This window comes from Rhamphochromis sp. 'chilingali' (genome assembly GCF_963969265.1).
Source record: "Rhamphochromis sp. 'chilingali' genome assembly, chromosome: 22".
NCBI lineage: Eukaryota > Metazoa > Chordata > Actinopteri > Cichliformes > Cichlidae > Rhamphochromis > Rhamphochromis sp. 'chilingali'.
In genome coordinates, this window is record NC_137950.1 from 29982442 (window position 1) to 29999961 (window position 17520).

General features: G+C 42.1%; 1 protein-coding gene across 6 annotated transcripts in view; it reads right to left on the reverse strand.

The window, feature by feature from the left end:
* tcerg1l (transcription elongation regulator 1 like) overlaps positions 1 to 17520 on the reverse strand; it is a 91374-nt gene that overhangs the window by 24387 nt on the left and 49467 nt on the right. For 5 of the 6 annotated variants that reach the window (XM_080873556.1, XM_080873558.1, XM_080873557.1 and 2 more), the window contains 5 exons: positions 9255 to 9397; positions 8825 to 8893; positions 8670 to 8745; positions 6351 to 6430; positions 3984 to 4102 (listed from right to left, as the gene is read on the reverse strand). In XM_080873556.1, the coding sequence (XP_080729682.1) occupies positions 3984 to 4102; positions 6351 to 6430; positions 8670 to 8745; positions 8825 to 8893; positions 9255 to 9397 (487 nt within the window). The remainder of the gene's footprint in view (positions 1 to 3983; positions 4103 to 6350; positions 6431 to 8669; positions 8746 to 8824; positions 8894 to 9254; positions 9398 to 17520) is intronic. The other variant, XM_080873560.1, reaches the window with a different exon arrangement.

A 17520-nucleotide genomic window follows, 5' to 3' on the forward strand; every position in this document is an offset into this window, starting at 1 on the left:
CTGGTGCAATAAGCTGTAGTTTTACGTCCAGTGATGGTTGCTGCATTTTATTTTTGAAGGACTTTTTGTTTATTTTGGATGATGATGATGATCTGATTAGTCGACTAATCGCATAAATAATCGGTGACTAGTCGACTATCAAAATAATCGTTTGTGGCAGCCCTAATAACACATATTTTGTGCACTTAACAGCTCCTTTCAAACATGCCTCGGCGTGTACATGCACATCGATATATATGAAAGTAACCACATCACTGATAGATGGGTAGATACACACATATACTTACTATAGTATAAATAGGTTTGCTTATTAAATATGGTATAACGATTATGGGGTATGTATTGTACGGAAGTACTCTGGGTACATGTATATGAATGTAAATGTATGTGTAGAGGCTAAGCCTACGCTTGAAGTCTCTGAGGTGTTCGTTGGCGGGGGTGACGCGATGCCACTGTTATGAATGAAACCTGTTACAGTCCAACAACTCCAGCCGTACTTCTCCATTTAACAGCTTTATTCCACTTCCATCAGTTGCATTTGTTGTTAACAGTTCTCTTCATATTTAAAAAGAACAGATCCTAATAGTCATGGAAAGTCATGAATAAAAGCCTTGTTGTATTTCGGCGGTCGGTAGAGTTTTAGAAGAATCGGCCATATCCAATAATTGAACTCCAAAGGCAGGGGAGGTAGGGGAGGGGAGCTGCCGAATTTTATGTTTATTTTCAAAAACCAAGGTTAAGCTACCACCTCTGCCCGTAAGCCTAGGTGAGCTGAAGAAGGCACAGTCTGGAGGGAGAACCTCCGAGAAGGCGAACGACTCACCAGGGCGAAATCAAGTCTCCGTCAGGAACAAAACGTCCAGCCCCGAGGTGAGGAAAAAGCCATTTAAAACAAAAGTCTTATTCACCAGCGACCTTACATTTAGTAGAGCCATCTGTTTCATGGGCGCCATGTCTCTACTCGTAGTGCGTCGCAAACGGCTTAGGTTGCTGTGATCCACGCCACCTCTGGAAGACGTTATCCAGGTCCTGGGAGGACTGGGTAGACTTACTGCCCGACAAAGCAGAGCCACCAACAGCTAAGCGATCTGACAAGAGCGATGAGCATAATACCAAGAGAATGAGGAGTGCAATGCAAAAGTCAAAAAAGAGGGTTCGAAAGGAGAGGCAAGGACGACGAAAACTTGAAACTGGTATTCAATACCAGTGTTGGGTAAGTTACTTTAAAATAGTAACTTAGTTACATTACTAGTTACTTCTCTCAAAAGTAACTCAGTTACTTCAAGTTACTGTTACTTTCAAAGTAACTAGTTACTAGGGAAAGTAACTTTGGTTTTACTCAGAATTCTCTTGTTAATGTGTTGCTTCCATAACTTTGCCAGTCTTCTAGCTTGCTTACTTGCCACAGTGCACTGTGCCACCTACCAACAGAAAGGAAAAGATAATGTGCACATTTCCACGAGAGAAATCCCACGCCTGGACCGTCATTGACTGCTGCCATGATTCTAGCCTACGTCACAGTGTCATGTGCGCCTTTTACATCCAACACAAAAACTGCAGTCGTGGTGCTTTCGATTGTACTCAGAACTCGGAAATTCTGCCTTCTGAATAGGAAGATGTAGGTAACACCAGACTGCAGATGAGCTGCATACAGGGCTGGACTGGGACAGAAAATTGGCCCGGGCATTTTGACTAGAGACCGGCCCACCATTATAGGAAAAATCTTAAAGCCTTTGAATGAAAATAAACACTGTTGTGACAGTGATGTACACTGTTCTGATGGTATATATGCATCAATCTATCAATCGTTTGTTGTAAGATTCAGATAATTATTTTTTAAAAGTGAGACATTTTAAATGAGAATAAGAAAGAAAAGTATTTCTTTGTGCCCCCCTCTCCCTGTTAATGCCCTACATGCCCCCCTGGCAACACTTTGCTAGACCCGCCCCTGCACAGTTACCAGCTGTCAGCTACTTAGAAAAGGATCCTGGTGTTATTTGTCTCTCAGAAACAGTTCATAACTTCAACTCATCCATGTCACCTAAAAGGTAAACCTGTTTCTCCATCACAGCTCTGATGATCCAGTAAGGACATCTCCTGGTTTCATCTTCATGTTTCCCTCTCACCACATATCCAAACCGGCATCATGACCAGCAGCTTTCCAGCTGTGGCTCCAGCAAACATCAGCTGATACTAGAAATTAATATTAAATAAATTCTAACAACAGCTGATCAAGCTTTAACGTGCTGCTGTTGTTTAGCGCGACATCCGCTGGTTTCTTCTTTCTGGCGCAAAGTGGGAGATAAATAAACAAGAGAGCCGATCAGCTGATCATTGATCAGTTTCATGATTGAAGTAGAAACAGGAGAGAGAGGGGGGAGGATGAGAGAAGAAGAGGCAGCTGTGCAGCGTAAACACAGAGTAACTCCAGCTTTGTGTCTTTTTCATTGTAGCTGAATTACGGGACAAACTGTTCCTTTTCACCTCAATAAGAAACGCGTAATATTTTCTCTGAACACCAGACGGGACGGTTGGCAACTCTAATAACTTATGAACAAAATAAAGTTCAACATCATTAACTTCATAGCACCACCCAGCTGTATAGAAACTCCGTCATGCTAGCTAGCACGCAGTACGGAAAAGGTCAGAATAACGAAAATAAACTCCACCTAAACTTGGTTCATATCTGACCCAGAGAGACTGCAGGTCATAACTTCTTACCTGAAGTTCAGTTCACACTTGGACCGGCGGCCGCCTCGGGTCTCTTTTCCTTCTGCGTCCCTTTTCCTTCATCCACCTGCTGGCCTCCACCACTTGCTAATGTTACTGAATCTGTGGAAGCTCCGCGATAGCCACCACACGAAGTAACGAATAACGAGCCTATCTAAATCCCAGTAACGAGTAACGCGTTCCTGATTTTGGAATAATAACTAGTTACCGTGCTCGTTACCACAATAATAACGTAGTTACTGTAACGCGTTATTTAATAACGCGTTAGTCCCAACACTGCTCAATACCTACTGCACATTCCACTTTGTATTATCTCTGTCCTGTCTTTGTTTATCGCACAGTTAATATTATATAGTTACCATTATAGTATTGTATAGAATTGTATAGTTAGTAATTAGTACCTTTTTATCCCTTAATTTTACCGAAATTTAGCATGTTATTTATTTCTAATTCCTAGTTTTATATCTCTTGGAGATATATCCTTTATATATTTATAAATACACCATGGGGGGCTTAGGGTGAAACAGCATTTTGGTACACTGTACACTGTGTATACTACTATATTGACAATAAAGCTCTTGAATCTTGAATCTTGTGTTCAATTTCCCCATCAGGCCTGGGCTCTTTCTGTGTGGAGTTTGCATGTTCTCCCCATGTTTGTGTGGGTTCCCTCCGGGTACACCGGCTTCAATGTTGAAAATGGACAGGACAGGGACATAAATCAGGACAGGGGAGAGGCATATGACAGTGTCCAGTAAGTTCAGGTTCACGACTCCAGGAGCTTAAATGGTTCAACTAAATCCAGGAGCTGAGTGGCTGTGGAAGATAATGGTAAAGATGGATGACTGCTCTGTCATTCTCTAATAAAACAAGACAAATATTCTGTGATTAAATGATTCAACTTTTGTATTCATACAGTAACACAAACATGACCTGAAAAACAGAAAAGTGAAGTTATAGTTGCTACAGACTGAGGGGCATGATTTTTCTCAGACCCACAGATGACAGTCTGTACAATCAGCATCCTCAGCGCCGTTGTATTTTTTGTTTGCAGTCATACCTTTAAAACACAAAACAACCAGACGACTGCATCGGTCCATGGTTGCCTTGGTAACACCAGAGAGGAGTCACAGTACAAACAGTGGAAACGTCCAGATCAGCCACTGATGAATTTTTAATGAATTTAGGCTAAAACATGTCTGAAAAATCAATAATCATCAATAACAACAATAATGTTACAGAACAATGGTTACCATGGGGACCCAGGCACAGGAGTTGAGGCGACAGGGCGCTTGTCTTTCCTTCTTCCTTCTCTTATGTCCTCCTCCTCTTCATCATCATCCTCTTCTTTGTGTACAGACACACTGACACACTGCAGCAGACACACACACACAACAATGTTATTGCTCTACAAGCATCAAAGTATAGATAAAAAAATGGGGCTTTTGTTTGTAGTTTTTGGCTTTACACAGTAATCTAAGGCTATATTTGAATTCTGTTTTCATATTCTTTACTTTCAGACTCCCAAAAGTTTGATTCTGTTCATCTGGACGTTTTCAGCGGGAGAAATGTTTCATCACTCATCCACTCTCGGCTGACTGCAAGTTTCCAACCTTATAAACAGGACATTTGCACAATGACTGAAACTGTCCCACTGGTGAACAACGGGCTGGAAGGTCAGTTCCTTGATACGTAACACGCAAATTGCCATGACCATTGATCATCATCAACAACAACAACAAAACCAACAAACACTTAAGGTACTGTTTATAAGGTTGGAAGGAGTCACGTGGATGAGTGACGAAACGTTTCTCCCACTGAAAATGCCACGTCCAGATGAACAGAATCAACTTACCTGGATGATTGAGCATGCATCAAGACGTTACTTTCAGACTAGAGATGCAACGATACCAATTTTTACAAACCGATACGATACCGATACTTGGATCTGAGTACTTGCCAATACAGAGTACAAAAACCGATACTTCTACCACACACACACACACACACACACACACACACACACACACACACACACAAATGCAATGAATTGAAAGACAGGTTTTATTTTATTCTCTGCCGATAAAAAATAAAATCTTAATAAAAATGACCACAAAAAAATTTCAAGTGAAAAATAAGCACTTCTGTTAAATTATTGCAGAGTGTCCATATTGTAAACAAACAAACAAACAAAATAACGAAAGTATTTGGCACTGACGAACTCCCCATCTGCCCGTGGATCATCAGTCCACTGTGACGTTAAACAGAGGACTGACATCGCGCACACACTGCTGTCTTTACCTCTTCAGAAAGTTTTGGCACCATTATCTCCCTGATGTGTGGGCGGCTGGGAATTTCATATCGCGGCTCAAGTGTGCTGAGAAGAATCCTATGTTTTCCACGACTGGCATTGGCTGGTCATCCAGAGCGATAAAATGAGTCAGAGCCTCTGTTGTTTTAACTGCCCGTGGATTTTCTCTTGACATTTTTCATCACTTTTCCAAAACCTGAGTTAAAGTTGGCTGTTCCGGTCCACACTGCTGACATTTTGTTTTTAGTCTAACTACAGAAGCCTCCAGTTTCTCTTTTTTTATCTGGAGCCGCCAGTCTGACTCGCCTAACCCTGTGCCTGTTTAGCGCGAGATGTCCCCCTAGTGGCCAATCTAAAGAACTACAACAGAAATGACATGCCACCATCTGATTAATGAAATAAGTTAGTATCAGTTCATGGTATCGGTTAACTTTTACGAGTATGAGTACACACACATTTTACAGTATTGGTCCCGATACCCGATACCAGTATCGGTATCGGTGCATCCCTATTTCAGACTGTTTCAGACTGCAAAAAAGAAAAAAAAAGAAAAAAAAAGAAAAACATCTATAACCCTCATCAAATGAACATTAGTCATTCATTTGATGTCCCTCCTGTGACCAGTTCCAGAGTGATTGAGTAAAGTTACTGGCAGATGCTAGAATGAAATTGACCTCAAGGAGATACTGTATATGGTGCTGCACAAAAAAACGCCTTGCAGTTGCTTTGGTTGCTAGCATGTTGATGTGGTTGTTAGTAGTTTGTAGGATGCTGTTTTATCTGTGAACACTGAAACTATTCCCTAAGTGGTAATGACACTGCAGAAAGTGTAACACAAACTGAAAATAGAGAAGGTTCTCTCTTTTCTACTTTGCATCGTCCTATCTCATGCTTCATTAGAGCTCCTCCTAAAGTAAATGGTGAATGTTTGCAGACAAGTGCATCTCTTCTAGACAAGCTATGGGCTAAAGTAAATGATCAAAGCGATTTTAAGGAGGTTTTTGGTGGAGCTTTCTCTTTAAGACCCATTTAACCTAACAACTTCCAAAAACCACTCACCAACCAGTCTAGGAATATACATATTTCCTTTGAGACCTACAGTTGCCAGGGGGTCGCCTACTGGGTTTCAGGTTTGTGTGACTGTGGCCAGCTTTGTGTGACTCAGTATCCTGATTGATGTTGAACCCAGATAATGGAAAGATGCCCATTTCAGGTGATTTTGTGTTAAACAGCTGTGTCTTTACAGAAAGAAAGGTTGTAATTTTGCTAGAATTATCTGAGTTTTATTTTGATTTAAATGGATCCTCACCTGTCTGTCTTCTGGTTTCTTTGTCCTCAGCAGTAATGCTCCTTGATAGGAAAGCTTTCCTCCACCCGTTCCTCGTTTCCCTGACAAACAAAACAAATAAAACGTATTGCCCATACAGGATACCTGGATCTGAACTGGGCAGCACAGACTTTCTCCAACAGGTGAACTCATTGAAGAACTGCAAGGAAAACAGTCAAACAAGCCAAGTGGCTCTCCTTTGACCCTTGAACTCTAATTTATCTGCTCAGTAACAACTCTCTTCCTAGTTTGACTGTGAGAGTAAAAATGTAACAAGCTAAAAATATGTGACAGATGAACAGAATTCCTAAGGCTCAATGTTTGATACTCTGTGAGAAGATGAAACATTGTGACAACAGAAACATGGATCATGGGAGCGTGATGTCAGAAACGATCAGTGACAGGATGATGAAGTCAGATCTGTTTTGCTCTGCAGACTAACCTAATCCTGACCAAACCTACTCACACCCTAACTTTTACTGCTCAAGAGTTGAAACACGGTGAACTAAAGGGTTAACTTCTGATTTGATTCAAGAAGGAGTTCTACTCTAAAATCATTGATTTCCACTTTTTAAAGAATTCTTATAGATTCATGACTTCATGCTCCTTTACCTCTGTCAGACAGCAGGTGAAGTTTAAACGCAAATGATCAGTATGTTTGATGGCTTCTTTCTACCTGCTTTGCTATTTATTTATTTTTAACATCCTTCAGCTTTAAGTGCCTTAAGATGGCTGTTGTTGTGAACTGGTGCTGTATAAACAAAAACCTAATGATCATGAAGGTCATTTTACATTTTACACAGCTCCATCTGTACTCCAATGGGATCTGCCTTGAGGTGTAGACAGGAAAGAAGTAGGGCAGATTTTTCTGATCAATCATTCAGAGGGAAACAGACAAGGGATGCTACCAACATGAACTTGCTGTGCAATAGAGTCAGGACCCTCAGAGGTACATTAGGCTATTTGCTCTCTGGATAATTTAACCCAGGGTCCCCCAACCCTTTTTGTGCCATGGACATGACTTAATAAATGATCAAATTGATTGATTGATTGATTTACTCTGCCTTATAGAAAAGTTGGGACCAACATAACATTTACATTTACAGTAATTGATTACACAGCAGTGGATAGTAGACTTTATCACAGTAGATGTCTTTCTGAAAGCGCTGTAACTAAATTTAAGAATATAATCCACCCACTGTTATCATCTTCAATGCCTCAAAACTACACCCTTTTTGCCTCCTACCTCAAAGCACACTGTACGCTGTTGATCTAACATGCTGCACAATAATATTCAATATTTTATGTTTACTGCTATATACACAGAGTACCACGATGGTGTTGTGTTTATTATATTGCTTTTTATTAGTTTTTGTTTGCTTGTTTTCTCTTTTTTTTTCTCTTAACAGGTGATCCAGGTGATATACATTTTTTGCCCCCCCCCCCCCCCCCCCCCTTCTTTGCCCTTCATCACTATTCCTCTGTTGTTTCCCTCCCTCCCCCCGGTGATGTCTGTCCCGTCTGTAACAACTGAAAATAAAATAAAATAAATAAATAATAACAACAAAGGTCAATCAAATGGACCAATACGGCAAGGCAGGGAAGGTCCACTTGGTAAAGTAATTCCATTGGGCTTCTCTCTTTGCCTTCAGACAATAATTCTGATGGCAAAAGAACCAAACGGGACAGGCGGCCAAAGAAAAATAAAAATAAAAGATGTATAACCCTTCCAGCTGAGGTACCTGAACTGCATATCAGTGTGGTATGAATGGCAGTTTTACAAAGTATTAATTTCTCGCTGAGTATCTGTGGCATCTTCTCTTTAAGTTTCCAACAAATGCCTAATTTCCATTACAACATGCACCATCCCTCTCTCACTGAAGCAGGCAGCAGATAGCCTTGTCAGTCCCAGGACTCAAATGTAAGACAGGGTAGCTAGTGCCGTCTAAGAGCTTTGGATCATCAAGCTCAACATCTGGCTAAAGCTCTCAACCTGGCCTTCAACATATCTATGTATCTGTGCCAAAAACACAGACAGAAACAGGAGTGAATTATTGTGTATGATGGACACGAGATATTTATGGCCATCATTTACTTTATACAGCACATCATAATCAACAGTGAAATATTCATTTGCCACATGGTTGATTTCGTCCGCGTAAACAAAGATTTCAGTGTTTCAATCTGCTCTCATGGCTCAAAGGCATTTCATACACACAGTGTGCTTCTGTTTATGGCTGACACACACATTTACACAAACAACAGATGAACAGAGACATACTGAGAGACACGCTGTCTTACTGTGTCTGTAGTTTGTCAGCAAAGTGAATCTGGAAGAAAATTGTGAAGAAAAAAAAGGCTGAACTTCTTTGATCACCTGAAAGAGAAGAGATGTGATTAGCACAGCTTGAATGGACAGAAAGACAAACTGATGGACAGATCAGCTGGAGACTCACCTGGAGAGGTAACACAGGACACTTTTCAGTGCAGAGCTGAGAGGGACGAACAGGTCCAGAAACACACTGCTGAAAGACCGTGAGAGAGATGGGTTCTGACCACAACACCTGTTCACCTGTCTCACATCAGCCACTCAGCACCAGGAACAGCAATTCCTCCAAACTCCAGGTAGGTGAAACTGCTGCTCATCTCGTATAAGGTCACCCTGACTCCCGTTCAACACATTCAAGACATCTCTAACCAGGACATCTTGCTCTTATCTGGCTCCTCTTACTCTAACACCAGCCATCAGGCTGAGAGGTAACTTGGGGGTTGTAATTTAAGTTTATAATTCAGTTCAGGGTTTATCTATCTAGCTAGAAGCACATCTGCATCAAAAAGTGTTCATTGTGTTGATCACTTTGTAACATTGATGTGATAAATACTCACCTGAATGGGTGGTGTTGGTCTACTTTCACAGCTTATCATTGGCCGGAGCCATGTCACTCTTCGATGCTGATTGGGTAGAATGAGATGCCACGCCTCCTTGCGTCTCTGCTTGTGAAGGCCGGTCCATTCACAGTACATTACATCTACAACACAACACAGATCGTTTCAGTGAGTCCTTGATATTCAGCACTGTGGCACAGTGGATAGCACTGTTGCCTCACAGAAAGAAGGTCCTGAGTCAGTCCACCATCAGGTTGGGGTCTTTCTGGGTTGAGTTTGCATGTTCGCCCCATGTTTGTGTGGGTTCTCTCCGGGTACTCTGGGAGGGAGGATAGGTTAATTGGAAACTCTAAATTGCCCATAGGTGCAAATGGTTGTCTGTGTCTATGTGTTAGCCCTGCGACAGACTGGCGACCTGTCCAGGGTGTGCCCTGCCCCTCGCTCTAAGACAGCTGGGATAGATCCAGCCCCCCCACGCCCTGAAAAGGATAAACTGAAGGGAATAGATGGTTGATATCTGTCATGGTCTCCGCTCCTCGTCAGCTGACAGCCGTCAGGTGCTTTGTTTTTGTTTACCTTTCTCTCTCACCTGTGCTCTCCCTTTCTCTCTCGCCCTCTTCCATTCTCTCTTTCTCCTGCCGGGGCGGAGCTCAGTATGGGCTCCTGCCCCTGGCCTACGCACCTGGAGGTGATCAGCACATCTGTCGCTGATCATGAAAGATTGGAACCCTTCTTAAGAGGGCGAGTCTGCTCTACTCGTCGCTGGATCGTTGAGCCATCAGCGTCAGTCGTCCTGTATTTTGTAAAGTCAGTTTGTGAGCATGTCTAAACCAGGAGACTAATGTTTTTTTTCTGCCTGTGCATAGATTGCCTCTGGACTTATTCTTCCCCTGTGCCTGGCGACTGAACGGGAGCAAGAGAGATAGAGGAAAGGAGAGGAGATGTGCTAGGACTGAATGGAAACCTTCCCTTCCTGGACTCCTGCCTCTTTCACTCCTGGACCCTGGAACCCCGGCCCCTTTTTTCCATTGACACCATTATGTGTATATATGAATTCCACTGTAGGAAACACTGTAAATAAATGCACCTTTTGAAGACACTAGTGGTCTGCGCGTGAGTCCGATCTACGAAACTTGACAATATCCTTATTAAGGATGTAGATGACGGTTCTGCTGTTTTATGACTTCACAGCGATGCTTGTGAAGGTGGTTTAAACTGGTTCCAGGCTGGTTTAACTGAGGTTTCAGCTGAGGAGAATGTGAGGTGACTGAAATCTTTACATCATTTGATTATCTCTTATCTCTCCCGAGGTATTCACAGGACAGAGAGCTTATATAACTACCTAAACCCACTTTTTCGGTGCACTGGAGTAGTTTTTCCTCTGAGCTGCTAACCTTATTAGATGTTTTTTTATTTACTTGTACACACACACACACACACACACACATATATATATACACACATATATATATATACACACATATATATATATATATATATATATATATATATATATATATATATATATATATATATACATATATATATATACACACACATACATATACAGGGAGTGCAGAATTATTAGGCAAGTTGTATTTTTGAGGAATAATTTTATTATTGAACAACAACCATGTTCTCAATGAACCCAAAAAACTCATTACTATCAAAGCTGAATGTTTTTGGAAGTAGTTTTTAGTTTGTTGTTAGCTTTACGGGGCGATCGTGGCTCAAGAGTTGGGAGTTCGCCTTGTAATTGGAAGGTTGCCGGTTCGAGCCCCGGCTTGGACAGTCTCGGTCGTTGTGTCCTTGGGCAAGACACTTCACCCGTTGCCTACTGGTGGTGGTCAGAGGGCCCGGTGGCGCCAGTGTCCGGCAGCCTCGCCTCTGTCAGTGCGACAGGGTGGCTGTGGCTACAATGTAGCTGCCATCACCAGTGTGTGAATGTGTGCGTGACTGGATATGTAAAGCGCTTTGGGGTCCTTAGGGACTAGTAAAGCGCTATATAAATACAGGCCATTTACCATTTGGCTATTTTAGGGGGATATCTGTGTGTGCAGGTGATTATTACTGTGCATAATTATATGGGCGGTCAATCCTTCAAGCTCGGGTCCTCTACCAGAGGCCTGGGAACTTGAGGGTCCTGCGCAGTATCTTAGCTGTTCCCAGGACTGCGCTCTTCTGGACAGAGATCTCCGATGTTATTCACGGGATCTGCTGGAGCCACTCGCCTAGCTTGGGAGTCACCGCACCTAGTGCTCCGATTACCACGGGGACCACCGTTACCTTCACCCTCCACATCCTCTCGAGCTCTTCTCTGAGCCCTTGGTATTTCTCCAGCTTCTCGTGTTCCTTCTTCCTGATATTGCTGTCATTCGGAACCGCTACATCGATCACTACGGCCGTCTTCTTCTGTTTGTCTACCACCACTATGTCCTGTTGCTGTCTTTCAGTCCAGCTTTGTCCAGCCACTGGTAGGATTTCTGGATATCAGCCACCTCCTCTATCTGCCGGTGGTACATACCGTGCAGGGGCCTGTCCTTCCATGATGGTTCCTCGCCTTCCTCCACTTTCTTTGGTTTCTGCTGCCTGAGGTATTCACTGAGCACTCGGTCAGTTGGGGCCATCTTTGTGATGTATTCGTGGATGTTCGTTGTCTCATCCTGGACTGTGGTGCTGACACTCACCAGTCCCCGGCCCCCTTCCTTCCGCTTAGTGTACAGCTTCATACAACCCTCCATGCATGGTAAGGAACTTTCTTGTCTTGATTTCAGTGGCTTCCATCTCCTCCTTTGGCCAGCCTATTACCCCAGCAGGGTACCTGATCACGGGCAGGGCGTACGTGTTGATGGCCCGGATCTTGTTCTTACCGTGCAGCTGACTCCTCAGGACTTGCCTGACCCTCTGCAGGTACTTGGTTGCAGCTTTCCTAGCGGCCTCTTCATGGTTCCCATTCGCTTGCGGGATCCCCAGGTACTTGTAACTGTCCTCTATGTCTGCAATGAAAGAGGAGGGAGACGAGGAACCATCATGGAAGGACAGGCCCCTGCACGGTATGTACCACCGGCAGATAGAGGAGGTGGCTGATATCCAGAAATCCTACCAGTGGCTGGACAAAGCTGGACTGAAAGACAGCAACCGGACATAGTGGTGGTAGACAAACAGAAGAAGACAGCCGTAGTGATCGATGTAGCGGTTCCGAATGACAGCAATATCAGGAAGAAGGAACACGAGAAGCTGGAGAAATACCAAGGGCTCAGAGAAGAGCTCGAGAGGATGTGGAGGGTGAAGGTAACGGTGGTCCCCGTGGTAATCGGAGCACTAGGTGCGGTGACTCCCAAGCTAGGCGAGTGGCTCCAGCAGATCCCGGGAACAACATCGGAGATCTCTGTCCAGAAGAGCGCAGTCCTGGGAACAGCTAAGATACTGCGCAGGACCCTCAAGCTCCCAGGCCTCTGGTAGAGGACCCGAGCTTGAAGGATTGACCGCCCGCAGGGGCGAGCTGGGTGTTGTTGTTTTTACATATATATACAGATGACAGATAATGGCAGATAAATTAAGAGCTACAATTTGAGACTAAGCTCCCTCACCACAGAAAACAAAGGAACAAAACAGTGACGGTAATCACAAGCTTATGCATCACCTGCAGTCACATCAGGCATGTTATTACAAACGTGTCAATACTAGGGGAAGCTAGACCAGTAACAGTAAAATGAAAGTGATCGGTTCCCTGCCCCAGTACATGCTGGGAAGCCATGAGGCTCTCTGTAATGCTTGTACATGTACAATATTTTTAATGTATTTTTTAACAATATAAAACAAAAACAAGGAAAAGGCAACATGGTGATCCATAGACAGTGTACGGGCAGTTCAGAGGTGTGGACTAAAAACCCGTTCACCATATTCAGGAAATGTTTCATTAATCTGGTTTTACCAAATATAACAACTTTGATGCTTTATATCAACTATATTTATTAAGTAAAAACAAACAAACAGGTAAAGGCTTGTGTTCCAGCTTCTTTTATTCTTTCTAGCTTGCAGTAGGGCTACCCTCAGACCACAAATAGTTTAAACAGCTGGAAACTTTCATTGATCTGATCACTGAGTTAGAAAACAGCTTGTGAGACATTCCTCCCCCCGAGGTGAGCCTAATTTGGCCCGACGCCCAAAAACTGACTGTCACTGCGGTCTCTAACAAGACAATCTCAATCTGCACACCGAGCTGACTGGTCAGGAGGTGTTTAGTTTGTATGTTGAACAACAGAACATCTGGGTTCAGTTGGTGTTGGCTTAAGGATCAGCTGACCAGGTCAGTGTTGTTATGAGCTCTAACCAGCAGAGGGCATCTTTCAGAGAGGACAGGAAAGAAAAGCAGAACATCTTTGTGTTCGTTCTTCCTTCAGCAATGAATGATACATCATCTTCTCCTCCTTTCTGCTGCTCTTCTTCTCTGCTGACAAATTAAATCAGTGTCACATTTAAATGCAACACGCAGTGCAGGCAGAGTGTGTGTGTGTGGATCTGCAGCATCTGCATTTATGGCTGAAACACTTTAACCCTTTAGTACCCCTGTCCTGGAAAAGAAAGGCCACTGCATGCGTGTTTCTGGCTGATTATCAACTAAAGCTGTTACTGCTGCATTGTGCACACAGCCTATGTGGCTCAGAGGCTAGCTGCAGTCCTTTACCAAATCATTTCTTTTGGGGCAAACTAACTGCATCTCCAGGCTCTCGACATTTTCTGTTCTCCATGTTACTGACTGAATTGATACTTATCACGTTTCAGACAGTTTGATTTCTTCTGTTATATTGGAAATAGTGTGCTGCTATTACTATTTAGGATTTAGTTGTGTTTCATTCTAGCTTTTGTTTCTTCTGTAACTCCTTAATAACAAGTCTTTTCTTGTCCTCAGTGTTTTACTTTCAGTTGTGCGTATGTCTGTGTGTTCCATATTGTCAAGCTGGTGTTGTCACGTCTCTCCGTGTTTCCTGCTTGGTTTTGAAGAGTCTAGTGTTTCCATGTTCAATGTGTTTTGTTTTACTTTCTCTGTGGCGTCGTGTTCATTTGTGTCAGCTGTGTCTCCCCGGGTGTTTCCACTACCCTCTTGTGTATTTAAGTCCTCGGGTTGTCTGTTTATTTCAAGTCAGGTCACAGAAACTTCCTCTCTTCATTCCTTCTTCTCTTCCTCCTCAGGTTCATGCGCATGTCAGATTTAGTTTTCTTCATGTCCACGTTTCACATGTTCCCGTTCACTGTCATGTTCTAATTATCATAGTCATTCCTAGTTTAGGTTTCAGTTTTAGTTCTCGCCCCCTGTTCGCCTCGCTTTGTTTTTGTCTTCATGTTTTTCAGCCAAATAAACGTCTCGCTTTTTATCAAGCTTAGTTTTCTCTTGTGTCTTGAGCAGAGATGGGCGTTACTGTAATCTGATTACTTTTTTCAAGTAACGAGTAAAGTAAGGGATTACTATTGCAAAAATGGTAATTAGATTACCGTTACTTTCCCGTAGGAACGCTGCGTTACTGCGTTACTAAAACCGTGATTTTTTTGCGAGAATGTCTCACGACAGTGACGTAAGCGAGTGCGCCGTTAGTGACAACAGCTGTGTGCAGATCAACAGTGGATCATAATGTGGATTGCACAACACTGGTCACTATATTCTTCATTTCCAGTTAATACTTGTACAGCTGCTGTTATTGTGTATATATATATTTATTTATTTATATTTCTTCATACATTCTTATATAGTTCTATATTGTGTATTTTGTTGTACAGTTATTTTATTTATTTATTTATTAACCTTTATTTAACCAGGAAAAGTCCCATTGAGATTAAAAACCTCTTTTGCAAGGGAGTCCTGGCCAAGAGGCGACAACACGTTGAAATTACAAAGTTACATACATATTATAAATAACAATTACATTTTAAAAACATTTTTCTCTGGCTCTCTCAATCTGGACTTAAAAGCATTTAATGAAATAAGATCTGCTATCTTCCAGTCTTTTTGCATCATGTTCCATGTGAAAGGGGCAGCATAAGTAAAAGCCCTCTTTCCCAGTTCAGTTCTGGCAAATGGAACATTGAGCAATAAAAGATCGCTTGAACGCAGGCTGTAAGAAACAGTACTTCTCCGTGTGAGCAGATCGCAAATGTAGGTGGGCATTTGTCCAAGCAGGGCCTTATAAATAAAGATGCACCAGTGAGCAAACCTCCTGGAGGACAACGAAGGCCATCCCACTCGAGCGTACAGATCACAACAATGGGTCAAGGCCCTACAGTTTGTAATAAACCGTAAGGAGGCATGATAAACTGAGTCAATCTTATGAAGACACTGGGCGGAAGCATTCATGTACAGCAGATCACCATAATCTAAAACAGATAAAAATGTAGCATTTACAAGACGCTTTTTTGTCTCAAAAGAAAAGCAAAATTTGTTTCGAAAGAAAAATCCCAATTTTAGTTTGAGTTTTTTCACAAGATTGTCTATGTGAGGTTTAAAGGTCAGAGAATCATCAATTAAAAAGCCAAGATATTTATACGTATGCACCACTTCTATGAGGTTTCCCTCAAGAGTGGACACCAAGGGGACAGTTTGAGGAAATCTCTTCATGTTTGAAAACAACATTAGCTTTGTCTTTTCAGCATTGAGAACCAATTTCAGCTCCAGAAGTGTGTGCTATTATTTTCAACTTTAATTTATATATTTTATCTTATTCTTTCCCAGTTAAATTTACCCTTCATTCTAATTTGCGTTGTACAGTTATTTCATTTTTTATATTCTTATATTTTATTCCTTCCTAGTTAAATTTACACTTTTTAGTTTTTCATATTTATTCCCTATCTTATTCATAGCCCTTTCCTTTTTTTTCTTTAGGTCACGAGCAGTTGTCTAAGCATTTCACTGCATATCGTACTGTGTATGACTGTGTACGTGACAAATAAAAATGTGAATTTGAAATTTGATTTGATATATCGATTGTGGGAGAGAGTATGAGCGTGCAGCGTTTAAAGCGTGGAAGTACTGACCTTACTTTGAGTTTGACTCCATAAAAAGTGACAAAAACATTAGTGTCCGCTGTGCGTGGGAAGAAAACTTCTTTTTACAGCGAAAAAACCCCTAAACCTCCAACAAGCACCAAGTAGCTACGACGTAATGGGAAACTCACAGAGAAACTCGCGGATTCTTCCACCGACCGCGGCACACCTGCACCAGGGTAAACCTCCGCCTGCCCCACTCCTGCTTTACAGGTGAAAATAGAGCAACAGGACCGCTGAGTCTTTGACTTTATTTATTTTCTGCTGTGTTTTACTTGCATCTATTTGAAAGACTGAGTGTAAACACACAAAATATTTTATTTTATGTGCTGGAATGTGCAGAAAATAGGTTTCAATGTTAAACTAATTTCTTCCAGTCAGAGAATGTTGCAGATAATTAAATGTTTGCTTGATGCATAAAGTTAAAAGATTAAAACGAATAAAACAAGTTTTAAAAAGAGACTTTTCCATCTGATCACATTTTGTATGATGATTATGTAGAAAAAGTAGAATTGGGATGAAAGATCTATCACTTTATCAGCTACTCAGGTTGTAAATCGTGTTTTTAAAAAGTAACTAAGTAATTAATTACTTTTGAAAATGAGTAATCAGTAAAGTAACGGGATTACTTTTTTGGGGAAGTAATTAGTTCTGATTACTTTTTTCAAGTAACTTGACCAACACTGGTCTTGAGACCCTTCATCAAACACACCGGCTGCGCAGCCATGACAAGTCAGCCTCTGAATGTTTGTAGGGTTGTTTTTGCCGCAGTCACTAATTTCTGAGGGCGGTTAAATTTTAGATTGATTAAAACAGAGTCACAGAGTTTGGTGATGTTCAGGAGAGTGAGCGATGTTCTTTAAAAACCTGCCGTATTAAAAACACAGCAGGCTTTCAGAGAAACCGCAGCTTTGCATGAGCACCCACACACTGATAACAGGTGACTGACAGGTATGTTGTTACTGTGACCAGCAATATTTTCCCTGAGTTGACTGAAGTGCATCATGGGAAAAAGAAAAAACCCCATCTTTCATCATCTCCCCATTTTTGCTGGTTTGCTCGCCCGTTTTCAGTCAGTGCATAAAAGGACGATTCATCTGCATCTGAATGGAGATTAACTCTGTGTGTGTGCGCGCGTGTGAAGCAGCTTTGTCTAAAACCACATTGATGTTCACACACTCAGCAGTAGGTAGCTTGGTTCTGTTTGAAGTGTCTAGGGCTAATTTTCTGA